The sequence below is a fragment of the Chelonus insularis genome, unplaced genomic scaffold (assembly GCF_013357705.1).
Source record: "Chelonus insularis isolate UGA/USDA-ARS -01 unplaced genomic scaffold, ASM1335770v1 contig_135_pilon, whole genome shotgun sequence".
Taxonomy (NCBI): Eukaryota; Metazoa; Arthropoda; class Insecta; order Hymenoptera; family Braconidae; genus Chelonus; species Chelonus insularis.
Window position 1 is genome coordinate 2,743,336 of NW_023276376.1, and position 24,166 is coordinate 2,767,501.

The 24,166-nt window shown below is 26.5% G+C and overlaps 2 protein-coding genes across 3 annotated transcripts; both read right to left on the reverse strand.

The window, feature by feature from the left end:
- Positions 1-2,585: 2,585 nt before the first annotated feature.
- Positions 2,586-4,906, reverse strand: LOC118074571 (suppressor APC domain-containing protein 2). 2 transcript variants are annotated; one of them, XM_035095888.1, is made up of 5 exons: positions 3,761-4,906; positions 3,535-3,681; positions 3,235-3,447; positions 3,020-3,162; positions 2,586-2,942 (listed from the first exon to the last, which is right to left on the reverse strand). In XM_035095888.1, the coding sequence occupies exons 1-5, from the start codon at positions 4,592-4,594 to the stop codon at positions 2,936-2,938; spliced, it is 1,344 nt and encodes a 447-aa protein (XP_034951779.1). In that variant the 5' UTR covers positions 4,595-4,906; the 3' UTR covers positions 2,586-2,935. The 2 variants fall into 2 exon arrangements, with proteins under 2 accessions (XP_034951779.1, XP_034951780.1); XM_035095889.1 differs by lacking the exon at positions 2,586-2,942 and having other exon boundaries at positions 3,016-3,162.
- Positions 4,907-9,327: 4,421 nt separating this feature from the next.
- Positions 9,328-19,975, reverse strand: bma (SCY1-like protein bma; the record flags this gene model as incomplete). Its single annotated transcript, XM_035095666.1, has 13 exons — positions 9,328-10,774; positions 11,630-11,916; positions 12,015-12,262; positions 13,416-13,814; positions 15,415-15,655; positions 16,350-16,649; positions 16,747-16,861; positions 16,935-17,065; positions 17,147-17,292; positions 18,209-18,301; positions 18,385-18,505; positions 19,511-19,744; positions 19,841-19,975. Coding segments are annotated over 12 exons (2,436 nt in total), but the record flags the coding sequence as incomplete, so codon positions are not given.
- Between the last annotated feature and the right edge of the window lie 4,191 nt (positions 19,976-24,166).

The following is a 24,166-nucleotide window of genomic DNA, read 5'->3' on the forward strand; positions in this document are numbered from 1 at the left end:
TCTTCGCATCTTCATTAGCTCATCATTCCATTCTAGACCACACAAAGTAACCGCCACTGATTGACTCTGAAAGATGCCAAGTAACTCAATATTTCATTACTAACTATTCAAATTTTATTAATTAGACTTTTACCATTCTATGTAAATCATCAGCGGCTCCATTATAAATATAGGCGCAAAGTAGACAGTCTGTAATTGTACAACCCGCACGGAACGTTGTAAAGAAATTAAAATCCTACCATTACCCACCCAAATGACAAATGAATTGTTTTTTAAGACGTATATAAATAATTCTCAGTGTGCTTAGAAAGTAAGTATACTTACGTGAATTAATGGAATAGTTGCAAAAATAATCGCCAGTCCCATCAAAAAATACGTTTTTACCACAATGATTCCAAAAATATGATTAATCCTATTCACAGTCCTACATAAGTTTCAAATATATAATCAATTTTCAATTCAAAATAATTAATAGTATTATAGTTCGACTATTGCTATTTTATTCTACTCGAGTAAACTTAATTCTTACTTGATACAATCTTGATGTCTTTTGATGCACGTGATGAGTTGATCACTACTTTTGATTTTTTGTATATCTTGAATAAGTATCTCTAATTTCATCGATATATGCAGAAAAATTATTGCAACTATCAATGGGAATATAATTTGAGAAGAACATTGGATTGTGTTGATTAATTGTAAAAAAAAAATTAAAAAATAAGTGAAGGTGAATGGCTTTATAGGAAATGGATACCACACATTGTAAGGAAGTTTGTCTGGTTGTAATGGTGGAGCTATAATTATTCGTATCACTAATGTCAATATTGAAAAAACTATCTGAAATGTATACAAATATTTATAACGATCTATGTATTCGTGAATCAATTTTTGCTTTCTTATTTCTGCACATTGGAAATAATTATGAATTTCTTGTAGCAAATTCTGAAATAACAAAAGTTAGATAAATATTACTACAGATTATTATATTCACTGATTACATACCTGAAATGCAGATTTTTTTACTCTCCAAATGATAATATTTGATAAAACTTCTAAGTAAAGCATGGCTAATCCTAATAACTTTGTCACTAGAATGTATTCAGAAGATTTCAAATAAGTACTCACGAGTATAGAAACAATCAAGCTTAATATATTCGTAATAGTAAAGTAGAATGCAACTTGAGTTAGAATTGCTATCATTCTACTGGAGTTAGAGTTTACCGGCAATAAACATACAACTTTTCCAAAATTTTCCAAAAAATGTAATACTTTTTCAGACGTAAATTTCATGGCTCTTTAAACTTATGGAGTTTATTCGATAAGTAAAGAAATAGATAACTGAAAAAAAAGAATTTCTTTTTATAAAAAAATTTCGATTTTACGGCTCCCTAGTTATATTTGTTCAAGTTAATAAAATAAAAAGTAAACATGAGAATACACATTATTTATTCATACGATTTTTATGATAGATGAGTATTAAATGAAATTATCTATATTCTGAAATAAACAATACGAAGGAGTAAATTTGAATGGAATATATTACTGTTCTGTATCATATTCATATAGATGAACATAAATTTTAAATCTATTGATTATTTATAATCATATAATGACAAATCACGGAACAATATTATTTTGTGTGGTACATTTTATCCTATTCATGTGACTATGAAGTTTTTTAGTATCTCATATGCCATTACATGGCAATTATCCGTTTTTTTTATTTTACTCCCTGATGGATTCATATAAACTATTAACTAAAAATTACAATTAGGCTAATAGTAAACTCAACATTTACTTTAAGCCAGTTTGATAGTGATAAATTATTAGTTTTTAGTAGCAAAGATCGACTAATCATTTTCATTTTACAAGAAAATCATTCTAATAATTATAATTATTGTTGAAGTGTCAAAACCAGTGATGTACAGTGACACAGTGTTCCTATTTTAAAAAAATTAATTATCGATTAAATATCTTATATAATTGCATGTTTATATAATATAATTAATTTTTCTGAATATAAAATATATCTTTTTATTTATAAATACTCTACGTATTTCTGAATTAAATATAATTAAAATTTTTTTTAATTCGGCCTGTCGTCACTATGCGATTTTAGCGAAAGTAAGTTGAAGAGGAGTGAAAAAAATTGAGATTATCCCTGTAGAAGTCTTTCAGATGAATGAGAACAAGACAACAAATAACTTATAGCTCATATTTTCCCAATTTAATATAATGATTGTATAAAAATCTAATGTAAATGTAATTGTCATTTATTCATGTAATTTTCGTAAAAACGAGTATGCAAATAAATTAAAAGTAATATATTACTACATTATATCAATTTCGATGATTTTTTTATGATTTAATGTAAGTTTGCGTAACGTCATTATATATATAACAATTTCTACAAATCAATAATCGATACAAAAAATTAAATTGATATATAAAATTCAAATATATTGTTGCAGTATTGATATGATTTATTTTTGATTTTTATAACATGTTTTCATGGCAAAATTTATAAAGATTCAATTTATATTTGTTTTCATATAAAAATTACAAATTAGGTAACAGATATAAATTTTATGTATAAATGTGAATTTTTCGTGAAATTTAATTATTTCCAAGTTTTCCAAAAAATTTAAACATCAATACCCACACGGTATGATACTGTTTTAATAACAATTGATTTATTTTATAATTTGATGGACGCTAGAACGTAGAAAGTATACCACAGACTCATATAGCATTTAATGAAGAAATACTGGAAAATTTCAATTTTCTATAAACGTAACCAGCACCAGGAAGTAGTTTCTTCGAAATGAAAACTTATTTTATTAAAAAAATGTGAATAAATCTTCAAGCATTCTTGGATCCATAGTTAATGTAGTCTGCGTCCACGATTAATTATATAAATTTGATTTCTTTATAATTAAATACTGAAAAAATTTTAACAATTAATATCAACTAATTGAAATTTAAACTAAAGTATTAGAAAATTAAGATAAATTCTTACATGAATGTTTGATCATGTTGCTCATGAATCATAGTTGATCGACGTGATTGAATCATTCCAGCTTGACGATTATACAGTTCTCGAATAAGATTTTCTTTTTCTTCTTCTAATAAGGCAATTTTATGGGTTTTCTTGTTTAACTCCTGAATTACATATTGATATGAGTATAAAAATGAATGCAAAATTTATATAGATATTATTATACAACAAATTACCTCAGTCAATCTATAATTTTGATGCTGTAATTGAGAATAAGCATTTTGATTATTCCGTACTGGATTAGACGTATTCAAAAAAGCTAAATTCATATGTAGAGGAAGTCCACCCCGTTCCCAGCTTGTAGTTAAAGCTGCCAAATAACGATTCACTTCCAAAACACGAGCTCGTTGAAGTTCTAAACGTTCTGCTTGTGCTTCAGTCCACTGTTCCTGTAGAAAATATATCAAAGAATGTTTTTTCAAAATGTTTCACCTCGCTATTACGTTAAAAATTTACGATATTACAATAATATTTACCTCATAAGATGTCATACTACCAAGATGCTTCATTTTTTCTTGAGTCGAAGCTATTTGTTTTAAATACCATTCTCTAGCTTTTTCAACAGCTGCAAGCCCTTGACATAAAATATCTTTTTCTTGTTCTATTTGTTTAATTCTTTTAATCTGAATTTAATATCACATATTGAAAAATTATTATTTAATTTATTAATAGTGATTTAAATATTTACTCAGTTTTTCTTACCATATTATAGTCGATACCATTTTGGAGAGTATGACGTCGTATTTCTTTTCCTCTTGAAGTTGATTTTTTATATGAAACTTCAAGTTGGTTTGCTTGAGCATTCATACCTTTATCATCACTCACAGCTTTCTGTGTTTTTAATAAAGTTCTTGAATTAGAGTTATAATTCGGTTTAGATACTTTCATTGAACACTTATCATCGGTAGACATTAATCCTAATTGCCAATTTTGTGCTGTCTTTACGTCTAATTTTTCGAAACTATTTTCAGTTTTGATAGATCTTTTTTCCATAACATTAGTCCTTGGAGGTTTAGGTGGACCACGCACATTAATTAACTTAGATTCAGCAGCCAGTCTTTCATCTGATGTATCTAATGGCACATGACTGAAATCTTTATGTAAATCTGCTCCAAAAGATTTACTATTAAATGTTCGTTTCAAAATTGCATTATTTGGTCTAATTGTAGCAGTATTTGATTGAGTCCATAGATCTTTAGTTTGATTGTCCATGATTAAAGTGGATGTAGAGAGTTTATTGGTATGGCTAGTGTGATGATTCAACTTTAAATCATTTTTTATTCGAAGTAAGCATATTTTTAATCCAGCACAGAATCGATCGAATGATATTAATCCGTTTGGTGGTGTAACTTCTTTCAGTGCTTCTAAAATTCCTCTAGACAAGCCCTCATTTCCATTATCTTGCCATAGTAATTCTATATCTGAATATTGAATAAAACCTGTATTCTGATCATCCATAATGCGAAAAAGAACTCGCATTGCATTTATAAAATTTTTTGAGAGCTCGTCTGTTTCTAGTAGTGACGTTTGAGCCATTTCTAATCATAATATTTAAGATTTCTCAGAAATTTAGAGAAATATAACAATAGTAATATTTTTCAAGAAAATACTGTACTACAAACAGTATACACGTTATTTTACAATATTCTTTTCATAAAATTATAAATAAATTGCATTTTTAATTGAACACAATAAAATTAATCACATTGCACTTAACTTATAAATTATAAATATCCTTTTATTTTATAAATAATTTATTTATTATTTATTTAACACTGCATGATGTTGTGTCATTAATAACAACAGAAAACAATCCTGTTATCTCAAAAGAGTAGCGGACATATTGGAAAATGGTGGCTGGCATGTGAGATGCCATATTGAAAATTTTCTGATTGGATAATTTGAAAATGGATAATTATCATTTGTAACACAAGGGGGCATCTCTAAAGAATCGAAAGCATAAATAAAAGAAATGGGCAAGATGTTGTGTTATGAAATAGAAGTTTTCTCTACAAATAAAAAATAGTGTAAGATGATATAAAACACGTCAATTCTTATTTGTATATTTATTTTAATTCTTTCAGTGATGTGTATATTATTTTACTAAATGATTGTGTACTGGTATATAAAATATAAGATGTTTCAAAAAAATTTCATTTCGGAGCACTTCTGTATTTTTTATTTGCTTGAAAAGCGGGAAAATTAGTCTGCGATATGTAAATGATATAGCTCCAATATTTAAATTAGAAAAGCTTTTATGTGTAAAAGATAAAAAGTAAAATATTGTTACAGAAAGAGATGAGAATAGTGATGTGCAATCTAAAATTATAATGAAATAAATACTTGCAAGAAACAATAGATCATTTATTTGAATATTCTATTGGAAAATAAAAATAAATAAAAAGAAACAAATAAAAATTGCTTATATTCCCACATTTATTGAAGATCGTACATTTACTGTATTGCATCTATATACCTTTAGACTCTTACATTTAGAGTCAAGGGAATTAATATTTTCCGAAATAGTGATAAGACATTTCAGAGTTCGTGGCTCAATTATATAACAATAATTGAAAATACATATGTTACTAGTGCGTTTTGGGTTTATCATTAAAATATAATGCAGTTGAAAATATATGTTTGTAATCGCTGGAAACCATATTAAAAATATATGTATCTTTGTGTAAGTGTATACAATAGCATTCATTTATTGTGATATTAATGCGCCAATTTTAAATATCACAAAAACTATAATTGTTTGTTACTGCCATATATGTCTTTTACTTTTTTTTTTGTTTTTTTATTTCCATTCTTTATGAAATCTACAGTCTTGCAGTTTTTACATTATTATACGGCATTAATATGAATACCAGCCAACAGGCTTATATTGACTTTTTGTAATGCATAATAAGAATCATCAAATTTTTTAAATTCAATTTTCTTCCAGCTTTCGAATAGATTTTTCATTTTTATTCATATTTTTATAATTGTAGTGCTAATTACGAAACGATTTTCATTAAAAATTGATTTTTGTTTCTAAATTTCATGTCAAATTTAATTGATGCTTCTTCTTTCTATAGAAAGATATAAGAACATGAAAGATGACTAGACTAAAGAGTAAAGATTCGAAATTTACTGAAGTGAATGCAACAATTTAGAAAGTGATATATTTTACACATGAACAGTATTTGATTCTATACATACAATCAAGAAAATATCATCTTTCTACGTCCAACTATGAATTGAAACATCATTCTTGAATGTTCAAGTTAAAAGACGAAGAGTAATCATGTAATTGGCACTGACAAATTTTTTGATAGATTCGATTAAGATAGATTATTTATTCATTAATCAACAAATTAGTTGATAATTTTTAAGTAGATGTCTCATAATATTTATCATTGATAATTTTACATTAATTTATAAAAAATAATTATTCAACTCATTTCAATTTTGAATCTACTAATTATACACTTAATTAAATATTTATTTTTTTATATGAATACACAAAGGATATGCATGAAATGTATCTTTTTTTTTTGAAAATATTTCAAAAAAGGAGATAAGAAAAAATTTAGAACAAATGTTTTTTGAAATTTGAAGCACTCATTCACTTTTGAATGAAATTTTTACTACCAAATATTATGAGATAACTACTTTGAAGGATATATTTACTTATTTTTTACTTTACGATATTTTTTACTTCACTATATTTTATGTATATATATATATATATTTATGTATGTATATTTTTTTTCTTTTAATTATTTTTCAAAATATTAAGACGAGCTTACACAAATTATTGATTATCTGTTGCCTAATATACACACAAGTTCAGGACAAAACAATGATTGTACTTTTTTATTACATTTGTAACATCAATCAATAAAATGATTTTTATCTTTGCAACCATCATTTTCTTTTCTGGTTTTTCAAACATTTGAAGACTTGAGTCATTAAAAAAAATCGATTGAAATATGTACGATTGTCGTTGATTGTCAATAAATTGTCATCGAACCATGTTATAAGATGATACAAATTTTTAAAGCCCTTGGTTAAGTCTCCAAACGTTTTATCTTTATCAGTTAATCTATCATTCGCTTAAATTTTAAGGACACTTAATTTTGTAGTCATAAAATGTTTAAGTAATACATAAATCATGAAAAATTTATTTAATAAAGTTGCGGTTAATTATGCTTCTATAGAAAACGTTTGTGACAAATAAACAATACCAATAGTTGCTTTTTAGGTACTTATATGCAGATTATTTCCTCTCATTCAATTCTAAACTTTATTAGCTGTGCATAATCAAGAAATTGAAGCAATAAATAATTTTTTTTTCATTTTAAAACTTACAACGAAGAAGAGAGTGAAATCTTAATAGCATATACCTTTTTTTTAAAATTCGCCGAACAACGAATTTTTATCATTCTTTGGTTTTATTATTTTCAGTTTAAATATTTTCTAAATACTGATGATAATTTTCTTATATGTAATTTTCCATTAATTGTAATAGCATTTTTCTATTGAGACGATCGTATTTAACAACTTTTGGTGACCTGCACCTCATTATATGTTATATTTTAACATTGCTGTTTTTATATTTGATTTAATAGTTTTTCAAAATATTATTTCTTTTCCATCGACGTTTATACTAAGTCGTATTATGGATTCTGTGGAAATTAAATTGCTTTGATATATTGTTGACCAATTTATGATTCATCATTTTTTACATTAGATATATATGTGTGGTAGATAAATAAATAATCTCTATTCGTTTCTTATTGCAGGTACAAAAAAAAGGCCGATTTATTGACCTTATAAGTTTTTGTTGCTATCTTAATATCATCTCTGTTTCATTAATAATTAATCGATAGAAAGTATTTTATTTTATTTTTAATATTTTTTAGGTGTTACATTTTTCAATAATTTAAAAAAATAGTAATGGCTACGATCCACTCTTAAATGTCTATATTTATTTTCATTTTTACTGTTAAAATTTAGACTTGATGAAGTTTAATTAAACTTATTTTGATTTATTTCAAAATGAGTCTTAATTAACCCAGTTTCAAAATCTTTCAGATAAATCAAGTTCACTTCGTCGACGAACAGTCAAGTGTGATCGGAGTAGGTATATTATTTTAGCTGATTCACTTTCATTGAGCACAAGTTTAAAAATTGCAATATTTAAGTAAATCTGTTTGAATCAATTTAAGAATGTAATGGAAGTTTAAATCGAATTCGTTAAGAGAAATTGAAATTTAGTAGTTTAAATTCTGATCTATTTAAATTGATTGAACTATTTCCGCGTTGAATTTAATAAATTTAAATTTATTTATCTAATCGTTAATTTAATTGAAATTTTTTACATCAAACAAACATAAATGAATCCGAAGTGTAAATAATTCAGTCAATATTAACTAATAGTGATAAATCTTTGAATAAGTTTTTAGTCTCAACTTCCAAGTGAAGTTGTTCATTACTGTTTATAAACTGAATATTACTTCAATATGCATGACAAAGTATCGAAATTTATAGTTAATTTTCCATATTAGTTAATAATTGGAATTAATATTTTTCTATTATAATGGACTGATCAGAAAACAATTTGTACGTTATCAACCAAACTTGATCAGATTTAATAGGATTAACCCGATTTGCTTTAACTAAATTTTAAGTTTCATAATACTTATGTCATAAGATAGGATTAGATTGTAAATATTTCATCAAATAGATTAAAAAGTTAACACAGTAAATCAAATTGCGTCGATGGATACTTTCTCTTTATATTCGAACCAACGTAATGATCGGCAACACCGATTATTCTATTTTGATATTCGAATTTTATCGGTTAATTGTTTGATTATCATCTTATGAATATTTGTCCTAAGTTTTGTGAAACCAAGTGTATCACAGTGAAGAGAAGTACATTTATAAGATACAACAAAAAAAATCTCATGTATCTCTAAAATAAGTATATATTATGTATATTAAATCTTCAAATTCCTAAGTGATAATAAATAGTGTTTGTAAAGCATTAAATTAATTATTTTATTATAGTTTCATCTTTATATAATAATATATCGGCGTATTTTAAAATATTAAAGAATATTCCAAAAAAAGATAATTTTTATTTACTTTTAGAATTTTCAATTCATGCTATTAATAGCTAAATTTAGACAAAATAAAAGAAGGTACATATTTTTGTTCCTACTAAATAGAAGAAGGACCGTATTAATAAAAAATTTCTAAAAATGAATTGTAGAAACAAAAATTATATATAAATTTTTTTGAATTTGTGAAAATTCATATTATTGATATTTTTAATAGTTAATTTTCTGTTTAGACTTTTTATATAACATTTTTTATAAAAAATTAAGATTGACCGATTTTTCTCGACCAACGGTCGTTCGGCATTATATTGAAATTTACTTTTTTCCTTCATAGATTGAGATCATCGCTATTATAAAAATAAATCTTAAGAGATAGTGATTGTTGATGCAATTCAAAGTCAACAAAAAATTGACATTAAGACTAGATGAATTCAGGCCGTTTCCGATCAGTCCTTATTTTATTTCTTTTAAGAATTAATTTTAAATTTGTTGAAGTCAACATGAGTCAAAATCATAATTAAATTTTCTCTTCAAATAGTATAATTTAAATGATTTTGAATAGATTTAAATAAAGAAATAATTGTCTACAATGCACATTCTTTTCTTCTTCGTTTGATAAAATGTCTAAGGCTGTTTGTGTGTCTCATTGTATAATCATTTACTTCTTTACCAAGTAAATACTAGATATTTTTACTAAATCTATGTTTAACAAAAAAAATTATCTTTGAACGAGATTAACGATATGTTAAGTATAGTTTATACATATTGAGTTAAAAATTAATCACCGAGGCTATAAGTCTTTAGAATAATATTTTTCTTGAAATTCTATATTGGTCTGTGGGTACTTTCTTTACTTGAAGGTCTTTGATTATTCTCATTGGTGTGACTTTGAGAGAACAAAAGATTCATAAAAATTTATAATTAATATTTCATTGATAAAAAAAAATTATTTACCTTCAGCAACATATCTTTATAAAAAAAAATCGTTGTTATAATTGAGCATAAAAAGTATAAATTCATTTATGACATAAAACTTAGTCTTTTTTTACATAGGCCTTTTTATGTAAATGTATGTTAAGTGATGCTTGTTTTCAGACTATGGGTTCTTTGTTGTTAAAAAATACGGAAAATAGCTGATAGTTTTGTAAATAGTATAAAAAATTGATTTAAATAAAGAATGCAATACAATAACACATTTATAATAAAAACTGTTAATGCTTCAATTTTGCTCAATTTAGTTGTAAAAAAACGATCATTTAATATTAAGTATTTTATATTATATTTAAATATATACAAGACGAAAAAATGATTAAAACGTTATTGGGGGCGCATGTGCTCCGTCGAGGATGATCCGTCGAGTGTGACAACGATTGCTACTTGATTCGTCAAAGTATCATCCTCCGAATGATAATGATCCCAATTACCACGTTGATGCTGCAACGGATTAATGCACAGATGCCAATGTGTTGGATGTTTCTTGAATTTAAGATGATGGTTGTAACATGTGTATTGGCGTATTGATGAATATGCGCGTTTAATAACCCACCAACATCGCAAAATCCACTGAGCCACTTGTTTAAGAACGACCGGAGAAGAATTGGCACTGCAACGAAAAATTAAAACGATTTTTCAAATAAATAATCGCGGATTATAACAAAGCAACTTAAAAATGTGCTAATCTTATTATCGTTTTTACTTTTTGATTGTTTTTTTTGACTGGAGTTTCAAAAATTAAAACAGTCTTATTGATTTTTAATGTGATTTTTTAAGCTTCAGAAAATGCTTCTGTTATATAGCTATGATTACAAAGTATTATAAATATTTTTTTCAAATTTTTTCTAGTATACTTCAATAGATTGACATTTTTATCGCATTTTTTGGAATAATCTTAACGATTTAATTGTCAGAAAATGGTTTTGAATTGTGTTGGACGTTTTGTATGTAATATATGATCGCTCTTACTATATGGATTGTCAACCTCTAATTGGTCTTGTCTTCCTAATTAGTGACACTTCTGTCACCAGAAATCCGAGTGTCATATGATGAGTTACCGGATAAGTATGTACATATCACTAATATTTATCCTATGTCAAATTAAGAGTTAAAGTATTTTACTGGAACATTCTCGATGGAAGATATTTATAGAATATTCAAGCTGAAATTTACTATCGAATGAAAACTTATAAACTTTGTTAGTAAATTTCATTTCTAAACAAACCAGTCTTTCTAAATTATTGTTAAATGCCCAGAAAATTATCTATTTTAATAACTTTCCCTTCTTTTAATTGAAATAATAATGTTTTTAAAATTTAAAGTTAATCAAAGAATTTCAGTTTTTGGAACTCCAGCTGAATTTTAAAGTGAAGAAAAAAAAGTAGAGAAAAGAAGTAAGAAATAAAAATGAACGCAAAACGTACGGTGAAGGATTTAAAAACAAAAACAGAAAAGAGATTCTTACATCTTAACCAAGGGTCAGTGGGAAGGCTGTCCCAATGGCTGGATTGATGGAGAGAGTGGTGGTATTGGTAGTTGTGGTAGTTGTGGTGATGGTGGTGTTGGTATCCCATTGAGGTTGAGGCAGATGGGGGGTAGTTGTCTTACCATGCCGGTGCCAAATTGTTGAAGAAGACCCGTGCCTTGTTGGGAGGATGTTGATGAAACTGATGGTCTTCGGGAATTACGAATGCTCGTCATACTGGAACTCAATAGATATGGCACACTGCTACTCGTCGTTGGCATCCCGCCCTATTAATAGATATATTTATTAATATATTATATAACTAATTTTACAATTATCTTTATATTAACTTTATTATAAAAATGAATGAATGTATAATTATTACCGTGGGTGGTGAAAGATTGACATTAGATCCTCGACGTTCTTGTGGTCCCGTACTGGAGTGTCGCCTTATAGGCAACCCACCACCAGGAGTACCTCCAGGAGAACTAGAACATGACGGAGCAATGCGAATTTTTGGAGTCATAAGGGTATTGTCGGAGAGTCGACGACTAGGGAAGGCACTGGTGACCCTCAGGAAACCGCCTTCATTTGCTGAAGATGAAGAACCAAACCACCATCCACCAAGTAAACCTGAAAATAAATTATTATCATTAACTTGCTTTCTAAATTAAGCTCAAATAATAAGTAATTGTTTAGAATAATGGCTCGTAAATGACTCATCCAATTTCATCATCCTTGATGTATGAAGCAAATTTACATAAATAAGCTATCCGACATCTATTTCTATTATTGCTAACAGTAATTAGTCAAGTTTTGAAATATTTAGAACAATAAATTGTTTACATCCAGTACTAAATTACTATTTTAATTTAAAATTAAATGACAATAATATTTGGAAAAAATATTTGAAAAATATAAAAAATCGCAATAAAAGTAAAAAATTCTTTTATCTACAGTAATTATGAAACACTTGAGATGACGAATACAAACTTTTGAATTTAGAATATTTGAAATATGGTAGAAAAAAGACATCTTTTGAAATATTTGCTATTTAATTAAACCCAAAGATATATTTCGGTAAATATGTCAATTTATCCCCCTTTTAACTCATGCTTGTGTATCATCTTGAACTTCTATGGTCTCTCTTATAATATAACACTAATTAAATTCTACAAACTTTCGAGGACCATATATATATATTACTGTAGTAAGCTTGAATGAGAAGATATTTATAATCGCTTGACACTTATGCTATAAAATTCTTTAATCATTTTATTTATAGAAAAATGTTATAAGTAGAAAATACTCTATTAAAATAATTATAATACATTAGAAAACATCTCAATGGATTTTCTCAAATTATTATTTTTAATCTAGGTAAAGTGAAGGCTTTAATTAGTCCCCTATTTTCGTCAAATTTTCTTTATGACTTGTAATTAACATAAAATTATTTTTAGTATTGATAATGTCTAATCGCTGTGATTAATTCTGTCCTGTGTAATGAATGAAAATTCCTGTTGTAACATTACGTACTAAGAAACGTAGTAAAATATTTCACCTGAATAACATGTGAAAAATAAAACTTGCTCGAATACACAAATGTTTTTATTTTTAAATTCTATTTCATGGAATAAATGGTGCTCAAAAATTTATTTAGGATGAATGAACTAACACAATTGGATGGTTTAGCACTCACTGAACTTTTTTGTATTCAGTTTTACTATATTTATATGATTAAAAGAGTCTTTCCAGCATGTTTATAATAATTTTTTATTTCATTTACCTGTCATAGAATTTTTGCGATTCATGTTTTCAGCAGAAGCAGTCATAGACATGGATCCAATAGAAGTTTTCCTCACCATGTCTTCAGCAGAAGATGTTTTCCTTTGTTCAATACGAAGGCCTGGGATATTAAACGGAGGTGCATGCATATTTTCTGTACTAAATTGGTGTCTTAAGGGTCGATGTCTCTCAGGACTTGACGTGGATAACTTGAGTTTGCTAGCTTGGTTTCTTTCGATACGATTTAACATATCTTGTAGAATCTCCATGAGTACCGTGAATTGATCTAGGTTCAGGGACGGATTAACGGTGACTGGGAGAAGAATGGGCATCACTTTAGTAGCTATCAGGTTGATCGAAAGTCCATATTTTTTGTTACTCAAAAGGAGTCGATAAATGTCTGAAACAAGGATTATTTGTAGAAATTATCTTCAACTAACTTAAGTCTTTATTTATATATTGTGAGAATTTATTAAAAATTGAGATATCATTATACTCATATTTGGGAAAGAAAAACTTCAAAAAACTTTTAGTAATATTGAATAGCACATGAATAAAATAACGAAAGAAGGTTCAGTTATGGTACAGATAGTAAAAAATGTTTAAAATTATTCTGTTCGATTTTTCTTACGATGTAAAATCTACATTTTCGATTCTTAACGATCATATAAAAAAAAAACAAATATTCATTTACGTACGAGGAGAGTATTTATTTTTAAAATAAAAAACTTTAGAGCTAAAAAATTTGAATGTCAAGAACATATTTTTAGTTGGTGATTTTCAATATTAAAAATACTTTAAATATACAAATGACGTTGTTTATTATATTTATATCCAAATATTGATTGAAAAAAATAATCGATGAAGAAGAAATTGATTTGCTCTCTTTAGTGAAAACTCAACAATAATAGGAAAGGTTAAAAGACTATTTTCATTTAATAAACTAGCTTTTACTATTGATCCATCATGAATTAGATACATGAAGTACTTTTTTTATCATATGTTATCAGTATAGCATCACGAAATATAGAGCAAAACTAACTATTTTTAGAATCATTCATAAAATATTAATCATAATTCATTAGAATATAATTGAATGAAATTATTTCAATAGTTTTGTGTGAGATAACATTTTGATCGATACTTGAAACTAAAGTTTATTGATTGATGTTTTTAATTGCATTTTTATGTAAAATCACTCATAAATTTGTCACTTAAAAATCGTTTAATTTGAATAGTAATGCCTCTAATGAATAAAGAAAAATAAATATTTATTTTATTCTTCTTTCCTGAAAACTAATTATTTTTAGTAGTTTCTTGGATTTTAGTTTTTATATAAATTTTTTATGTCCCATTTTGATGGATAAAAATGTAATTGAAAACTAACTTGTAATTTGAAAATTTTGTATCAAAAAATTAGTATTTTACTTTTTCTTTCTGTTATAAAAACTCAAAAAGGAACAGTTTACTTCCGAATTTTTTTTAAAGTTTAAAAACGCTCTCGGCAAGGATATATTTAAAAAAAATATACATTAAACATTCTTGAACCTGCTGATTTTCATATAAAATGTTTTTTGAATCTTAAATAATTTTTTTCTGCATTACTATTGATTATTACAAAAAACTTCATTTGCAACTTAAAACTAAAATAAACTGAAAGTTTCCTAAATTCGTTCTTATCCATTATTCATCAAGATTTAATTAGTTTTCATAAGAACAAAATAACGTTTTCAACATTCAGAGTATTTTTTTGTTTCAGAATATAAACTGAATACTACCTGATTTCAATTCATTTATATAATAGTTTCCTGTCCTTTGACATAAAATTTAATTAAATTTTCAGTCCAATTAATTAACACTTTATGATATTAATAATAATGTAATATTGATATTACATGAAAACTTTCTAGTTATAAAGTTATAAAGTGAAACTGACCATTAACAAATAATTAATAAACAATAAATTAAAACTGATTATATAATCAATAGATTACACTTACTTACAACCTTCAGGACAGCATCGGGCTCTTGAAGTTTAATTTCCCATAACAGAGGAAACACTTCATCAATAATCTGTTGAGTATCTAACTGATCTATGATACGGGAAAGACAATTCATAAGAATCCTAGAATCTGTGGTACTTCCTTCAAATGCGTGCATGAGTTTAGGTAATACAATATTTCGAAGCGATGTTTCATCAATATAATCGCTTACTTTTGATACCGCTACGAAAGCCGCAGCCTGTTTAATGAAATTAATAAGTTTATTTGTTAGAATGCAATTTTGATAGGATAAATTTCAAGAGTCTTAAAAATTATTTTATAATTGAACATTTAACTATACTATTCAAATCGGTTTATTTTAAGGAGTTTAAATTATTTAATTCAGCTTGGAATAATATTAAATATTATTTGATTTAATTGAGGATACCGTTAATATCTCATTACTTAAGTACTTACATGAATTTAAATTTTATTGTAAAATTAAGCCTTTATCTTTAAAGAGATATTGAAAAGGTAGAAGCACAAAATTTTAAATTAACCTATACACGGAGAGAATTTTTTCACTAAATGTAAGTGCAAAAATGACAAGCCCACGTTTCGCAATTTATAAGTAAAAATATTTCTGTTCAACAGTGAATTCTGGGTTGTCGTAATTAATTCTTTTACTAAGACACCTTTTAAGTCACAAGTTTACTTACACGAACTCAAAATTTACTATAGAATAGAAATATTTTTACTTATAAATTTCGAAACTTGGGCTTGTCATTTTTGCACTTACATTTAATGAAAAAATTCCCTCCGTGTACTAGTGCTATAGTTATAATTTACAGTATTGTTGTAAAATTTAAACCTCTTTGATAATAACTGGTTTTAAATAATTATTAAATTATATTACTCGTAAAATGAAAATTTCTATTGACTTGTCTACATACCTGAACTTGAATATTAGGACTTTCGAAAGATGAATAAAGCATCGGAAGCATCTCACCGTTGACTATATCACTTGGAGTTTTCTCAAAAACCACATGTAGATTTTCGAGTAAAACAACAGTTCCTTGAACCGATCTCGGTGCTGAGAAAAGCTCTCGAAAAGATGGTAGAATGATATTTTCATAATCTTCGGTTTTACTTTGTTGAATTATTGATAACATTGGTTGAAGTACTGATGCAAATACTTCCTGAGATTTGGATTCAATTTCAAGATAAGGCCAGATATGTTGATACCACAATTTCTAAAGAATTGTCATTACATTAACAGAAAGCGTGTTATAAAAGGAATTTTAGAGACGTTTTCATTGGTATTGAAAGTTAGAAAAAATTTTTTCTTACCCGTGGAATAAAAGGAAGAACTTCTTTAAGCGTATTTCTGTAGAAATGTGATTTTTGATTCGGGTCTTTCATGTTGATAACATCCAGAAATTGTAGAGCGTGAACTGAAGGATCACTAGAAATTGAAATATTTTTTTTGTAGTAAAAAAAATTAAGTGTAATACACTATCTTAGTATTACTTTTTTACCTGAAATATTTTATCAGAGACAGATGTTTTGCTATAGGTCTTGCCTCAGGATCTTTTTGCAGCAAACGAGACACTGCTTCATGTAGAGCTACAGGAATATTTGGTAAAAGATGTTCTACATTTTGGTCAAGCTAAAAAGTAATTATTCATCATTTTGAAACTTCAATAATAAATCAAAAACATAAATTTATCAGCCATAAAGTGATTATTACATTATCTAATTGTTTGATGTAATCGGAATTACTGTGGTTAGCTTGAATTAGAGATCTACCGTCATTGTAGATAGCAGCAATCACCATTCCAAGGCTAAACATGTCACTTCGAACGCTGCAGCATTTTGTCAGCTGAATTTCCGGAGCTAAATTGAATACGATGAATAAATTTTCAACAACACGTTGATAAGAAAAATTGATTTCCTGAGTCGAAATTTTTATTCTAAATAAAACTTCTTTATTCCATATCTCTTGTATATCCTATTTTATTGACACAAATTGATTGTAATTGTTTTTAGTAATATATATTTTATCATACATTGAAAATGTAGAAACGAAACTACATTATACTATTTGTTATAAAATTTCGATTATTATTTTCATTTCCTTCATTTTGTTTACATAATCAATGTTTCACTGACCCAAATTTTCAGGGTAAATTTTTAATATTTATTATTTTTACAAAATATTTGATTTGTTTTCATTCAGACAAATAATACTGAAGCTTACGTGTTTTATTCAAAAAATTTATACTAAACTTGGAAAAAGTAATAAAAATTCAAATTCACGATAGACTAAATGAATAAAAACTAGTACATCAGATTAACATGTTACATGGAAAAGAAGTGTAAATTATAAAAAAAATCATCTGAATTTATAATCAGGACTATTTTTTGCATAAACTGTATCAATGCTTTATTTCAACTGATATATAATTGAATTAAACTATTTTTAATCAACAATAAACCTGAGAATAGATTATAACAATTATAAACATCCAAACTGTCAAACAACTCGAGTTAAAAATTTTTTGTCTTCAGTAAATAAATTTTGTAATAAATCTAGAAATGATAGACATTGGCTAATCGAATTTTAGACAATATTTCCACGGAATAGTTTGGCTCGATAAGCGTTGATTTCAGACACACCCAAGAGTTTCAGAATTAAATTAAACATAACTGTATATAAATTTGTGAATTCCCTAAAGATGACAAGTTTTAAGTTAGAATAAATATTTTGACTCTGATTGCTTGATTCAAAGTATAATGTTATTCTATTTACCAATATAGTCAAGATTTGGTTGGCATATTTTTGACACTTTATTGGTCCACGCGTGACAATGAATAGGTTCCAAGCCATTTGTATTAGTTCGTTCTGGTGAAGTGACAATAAATCATTTTTATTAGAAACTCCACTAAAACTTCAAACATATTGAGAGTACTAAATTCATAATTTACCTATAAACTCGAGGCCACATAACTTCCATGTTCCTTTTTTAGTGATAATAATACTGCTGGGGCATACATTCTTATGGATGACCATACAATTGCATTGAAGAAAAGAGAGTGCTTCGATGATCTATAATGCAAGTATTGAGAAACTTTAGATGACAAATAAATGCATGAAAAAAATGCGAAAGAAATAGAGAAATGCATTTTATAGTAGAAAGTACAGCATATAAAATAATTTATAAGATGTCAAGGATTGTATCTCATGTAAAAAGTTTTTGAGTAGTATAGTTTGAAGGTAGCATTACATTTTGAAATATTTATATGAATAATTTTTCTGCGATCAACTTGACACTGAAGTATAATATTTTTTTCAATACTTGATATTTGCAAAATAGAACCATACCAAATTATTTTTTGTAAATTATGAATTTTTTTTATTGAAGAAAAAAGAATAAAACAACAATAAAATATTTATTCAACTCAAACTAGTTTTGTTCGTAGTATGAATAAATTGTTAGTCTAATATAAAAGCTGAATATAAAAAATTTAATGACTCGATTATCAACTCTAGTTTGTGTATAATAAATTCAAAAAATAATTTTCATCGAAACACAAAATATATATTTTATTATTAATTTATGAAATATTTTTAATTGAATTCATAAGGAATGAACATACATTTTTCATTGAATAAATTTTGTAACAAAATTTAATTACACAGCAGATTTCATTTTAATCAATTTGACAGTTTAAAAAGCTCATCAAATTAGTTTAGCAATTTTCTATTTTAATTAGTAGGGTTTTACTCATTCTTGATTACATGTCTGAGACCACCTGAATAACCGAAAATAACTGAATTAGTGAATCTCTACTAATTAGAATTCAGCAACTTTATTACCAACAAAATTGTCCTCTAACTAATTCACACATGGTGTATTTAATCGAGTAGAACGAAAAATAGTATGAGTGTTTAAAAAAAACATAATAAATGTTTCAGATAACACTACCTTGATTAATTCAAGCAAAACTGTCTGGGTAAATAATTACACCATTTTGTATAATTGCATAAATACTAGTTCTCAGTGATTATAAGTAGTAAATGAAACAATAAATATCAATAAAGGAAACATACCTGAAGTAGGCCATATTTAATTTCCATTGAAACCATTTCATATTTTTTAACAAGGATTGGACGATGACCTGGCGGCTGTTGGAGGTTTGACTGTGCTCCCGTATAATTAGCATGAGAGTTAGCAGCAGGGGCTGATTGTTGTTCTTTATAAGCTAAAACGTTGGCCAAACTTGCTATTACAGGTTCAGTAGCAAAAGCCAATGTTTCCGCACATTCTGTCACCGAATGGATGACCTAATAAGTGATTTAGTTTTCAATTAAATTTTCCATCTTCTCATTCTTCTCTACAGGACAGAATTTAATCCTGTGAATTACGAGAAAATAAATCACCTGAAGTAATTTAGGATGTCGAAATTCCTCTAGATTTCTTGGACATCTACGGAGAATTTCTGTTACAGTTTCCTTATGCTTTGGTTTGTGAAACTTTTCAACTGATCGCTTCTCAAATACGAACACGGATGCCTCCTAAATTAATTATTAGATTGATCGTTAGATTTTTCATCATTAAATAAACATTCTACTGTCTACTGATTAATTATCAATTGTCTATTTATTTCATCTATATTTAAAAGAATCAAATTTGAACAATTGATGGATACAATAATTTTATGATTTCGATACAATGGATGAAGTTGAATCGAAAGAATATTAATGAAATAATGTGGAAAATTCATCTATAATAATTAGTTCTACGAACTTGAACTAATTCAATCTCATTTGTGAGATATCATTCTGACCGTTATTTTATTTACGGTCATGCGTTTTATGAGTTGCAATTTTACATTGTTTTATGTTATTTTAATCTGAAATTGCAAATTGAATATATAAATATCATGTGAATATAAAATACCCTCTTTAATACTAAAATAAAATTACAATTTTTCATAAAATTTTGTAAATTGATTTAAAACTACCCCTAGTATTTACTAAACACATATTTATTTCGTTGAATAAAAATAAACTTTATTTATCTAAAGATAAATTTACATATATCCGTTACATAATATTTATTGCTAGTAATGAAAATCATTTTTCAGTATATCGAGCTTCGACCATAATCATTAAAATATTACGCTTATATAAATTTTATGCAATTTTGTGTTATGGCTTCAAATCCTTACGTAATAGAAAATTTCAATGCCATCGAAAGAATGTGTAAACATATTCTATACAAATTCATACGAAATAATCCAAATATTTCACATATCTCGAATTAAACACGGTAATTTGATTGATAGATATACTAGATAGTGGTAGTGTCATGACAATAGATATCTAAAACTTGTATTAAGATTGGAAGTTGATATTTTCATTGACCCATGAAGACAAATTCTATTCTACCTTTGCTTAATGTTTATCTTGGCTGAGCTTTTCAAATAATCACCAATTTTTATATAATGATACAAAGCTTTACTAATGGATGTTGAAATATTTACATTTACTATCATGAAATACTGTTAAATTAAACATTTTATAGCTGAGTCTTTTTTTTAATTATATATGGATAGGACTTAATTATGTAAAGTTTATTAAGATAATAATGCATGATAGTAACCACAACTGTTTCAATTGCTTTTAGAGTGCACTTTTAATAGGAATATTGTAAAATGTGAACATGAATTAATTATAAACATAGAATAGTTATATTACTGATTGTTTTATTTTTTTAAAATCAATACAATGTTTATTCATTTAAAGTTTTTCTCTATAAAAAGAAATAATAGAAGTTTCTTTTAACCTAGACATCTTTTGATTGACTAGAACTGGAAAGCATGAGAAATAAAATAAAATTCTAAAAAGAAACTTTGACTTATTTTAACTAGAAAATGAAATTGAAGGTAGAAAATTGTCTTGACTATATTAAGTAGTAAAGTAGTGTGTGTATACTTTCAAAGTATCATTACCAGCCATAAATTTATGTTTATTTTTACCTAGAAATAATATGATTATTTTAATATTAGATGAAATGAAATTAAAGCTGCAATATTGGAATCGTTCTTACAGTAAACTGCCATACAACCCCTTTAAGAATGTTTGTGGGTCATCACGCCTATTTAACTTTAATTTTACGTGATTGCAGAGCAAAAATAAATAAACACAAAATTTGATGTTTCCATATTTACTAAAGTTTTAAATCTTTGTTCTTTCCTTTGAAATATGATAAAATAAATTGAAACATAATTGAAAATTTTATTCGCACAATAACACATGAGTAACTTTATTAAGATAAATGACCCACAAGCCGAACATACACGTGTATTTTACTTCATACAATGTAACATTTGTACAATAATGAATCTAAAAATAATTACATTCAACTTTTACTGTGCATTCAGACATTTTTAATTGGTTAATATTCTAAGTTTCAGAAAATTTTATAAAAATATAAATTCGTTTTTCTACTTATTTAAGATTTAATATTGCATGTAGAAAGTATAATACATTTTTTATATTTTAAGGTAAAAATATGTAAATTAACTATGCCAACCAAAGTTAGCCATTTTTTCCGGTTTTTAATTTTTTTTATAAGCTACCAACTTTACTTCATAATTACTCTTAAATATTTTATGCTTTGCGATGTCATTTTTATCTTTTAATGTAGGTATTTCAGAAATTTTTTTTCAGTAAATTAAATATAGAGCTATTTGAAAGAAAATTTGATAAAATAAAAAACGAATCGAGTGAACGTTGAATGGCAATAAAAAAGAGTTGTTTGGCTTCGTTGTGGCCTTTTTATGTTATTTATCGAGCAACCTTACACATACCTGTCTAGGTCTCAAATAAAGTTAAGGATACCAATATAAAAATGTTGAGTGATCCTCTGAATTTATTGAAATTTACTCCCTTTTACAAATACATAAAAGATTATTTTTTTTAAACTACTTTTTCATAAATCTTGATAAAAAGGGTACAAATAAAAGCTTTCATTCTTTTTTTCTAAAACTTTTATTGAAAAAATTCTATTACTTTTATCTTTGTTATATTTCAAGCTTTTAAATGATTTACACTTCATTGCTTATTTTCATTGCTGAATTTTCCACCCAAATTTATTGAAGTTTCAAGATAAAAATAGCTTTGTTCTCTCAAACTTATTAAACTTTTTTAAAAAAATATTGCATCATTCATTGGAATATATTTTTAATTTATTAAATCAGTTTTGGTTAATAACTTTGCAGATTGTAAATTTTAGAATCTTAATTAAAGCTTCAAACTTATATCGATGTATTTTTTAATACAAATAACAATGTTCCTTCATCCAATATTAAACATAGTGATAGAAAAAAAAAGAAAATTTTCTGATAAGTTTTGTATGATTTTAGCAAATACTTTATATTATGTTAGTTTTGAACATTTTCAATATTTGTAGGTATTGGATATTTGATTGAAGAATTCCAACCAAATCTTAGTCTACTTAAAAAAATGTCACGTCTATTTTGTTGTACTTCAATATACAGGTCACTCGGATGAAATCAATTTACTTTGATACGAGGAATTTTCTATAGCATAAATATTTTGATGAGTATCCACTTATACTCTTCAAAAATTTATATCTACAACTATTCTAGAATCGTTTAACAGATTACCAGCTAGATAATAGCTTATGTGATAGCTAGAATCACTTGTAACGCTGTCAATTTTTTATGCATTTTTTTTTTGAATCAAATAGTTATGAACTTGAATTGAAATGCTTTGATCCTAATAGTCTTGGCAATACAGGAAAAAGATTATTTTTGGCAAGCTGATGGCAAATTGACAAATTATATACGCTTGGAATCGGGAATTTTTCGCAGAATGCAATGGTGTTAGTGAAAATTCATTGCCATCTACAGAGAGGGAAGAGAGAAAGAAAGACAGTAAAAACTCTCTTAAAAAAATATTCTCTTTTTAGCGCTACTGTGAGCAACAAAGAGAGATATATAGATATGTATCAGTTTTAGTCGCGCTCATGCAAAACTGCGCATGTGTCAGCTGTTTAAAAGTAGAAGTCCAAGTGAAACAACATACTTTGATAGAGAAAATAAAAAAGACAGGATGCGGTAAGTAAAAGAAGAGATCAAGAGGCCCATGTAGACAGGTGAAAAAGCCCTACTAATTACGGACAATAATAAATAAATATTGAAATTTAGGTAATAAGTCGAATAGCATTTTTGACTGTAATTTAAAAGCCAGCGATAAGAGCTGTAATTCATTTTTAAAAATAAATGTCTACTTGTATAGATAACTTTCTTTATTTTGATAAACACATCGTTCAGCCAATAAAACTATTATACATAGTATGGAGAAAAATTTATTTTATGAACAATGTTACTTGTTTAAAAAGGAACAATCTTTATTGTAATCATTCTTTTAAAAACCAGTGTTAATTTTAGAGCTTTAGTCGCACATAACTTTTTATTCATGTCAAATAAGATAAAAGTCGTCAGTGCTTTTTTGTGTAAAATGTAATTCTATACAGCTTTTGTTTGGATCTTTTGTTCTTATCTAATACGGATTTCGAGATATTTCGATCGGAAAGGGGTTTTTTGTTTCTTTTTCTCGATGCTTTTTCTGTAGATAGCAGCCAATTTTCACTAACACCATCGTATTCCGGGCACAATTTGCGATATCTAACATATATAGATCTTTAATTTACTACCAGCTCGCCAAAAAACATCT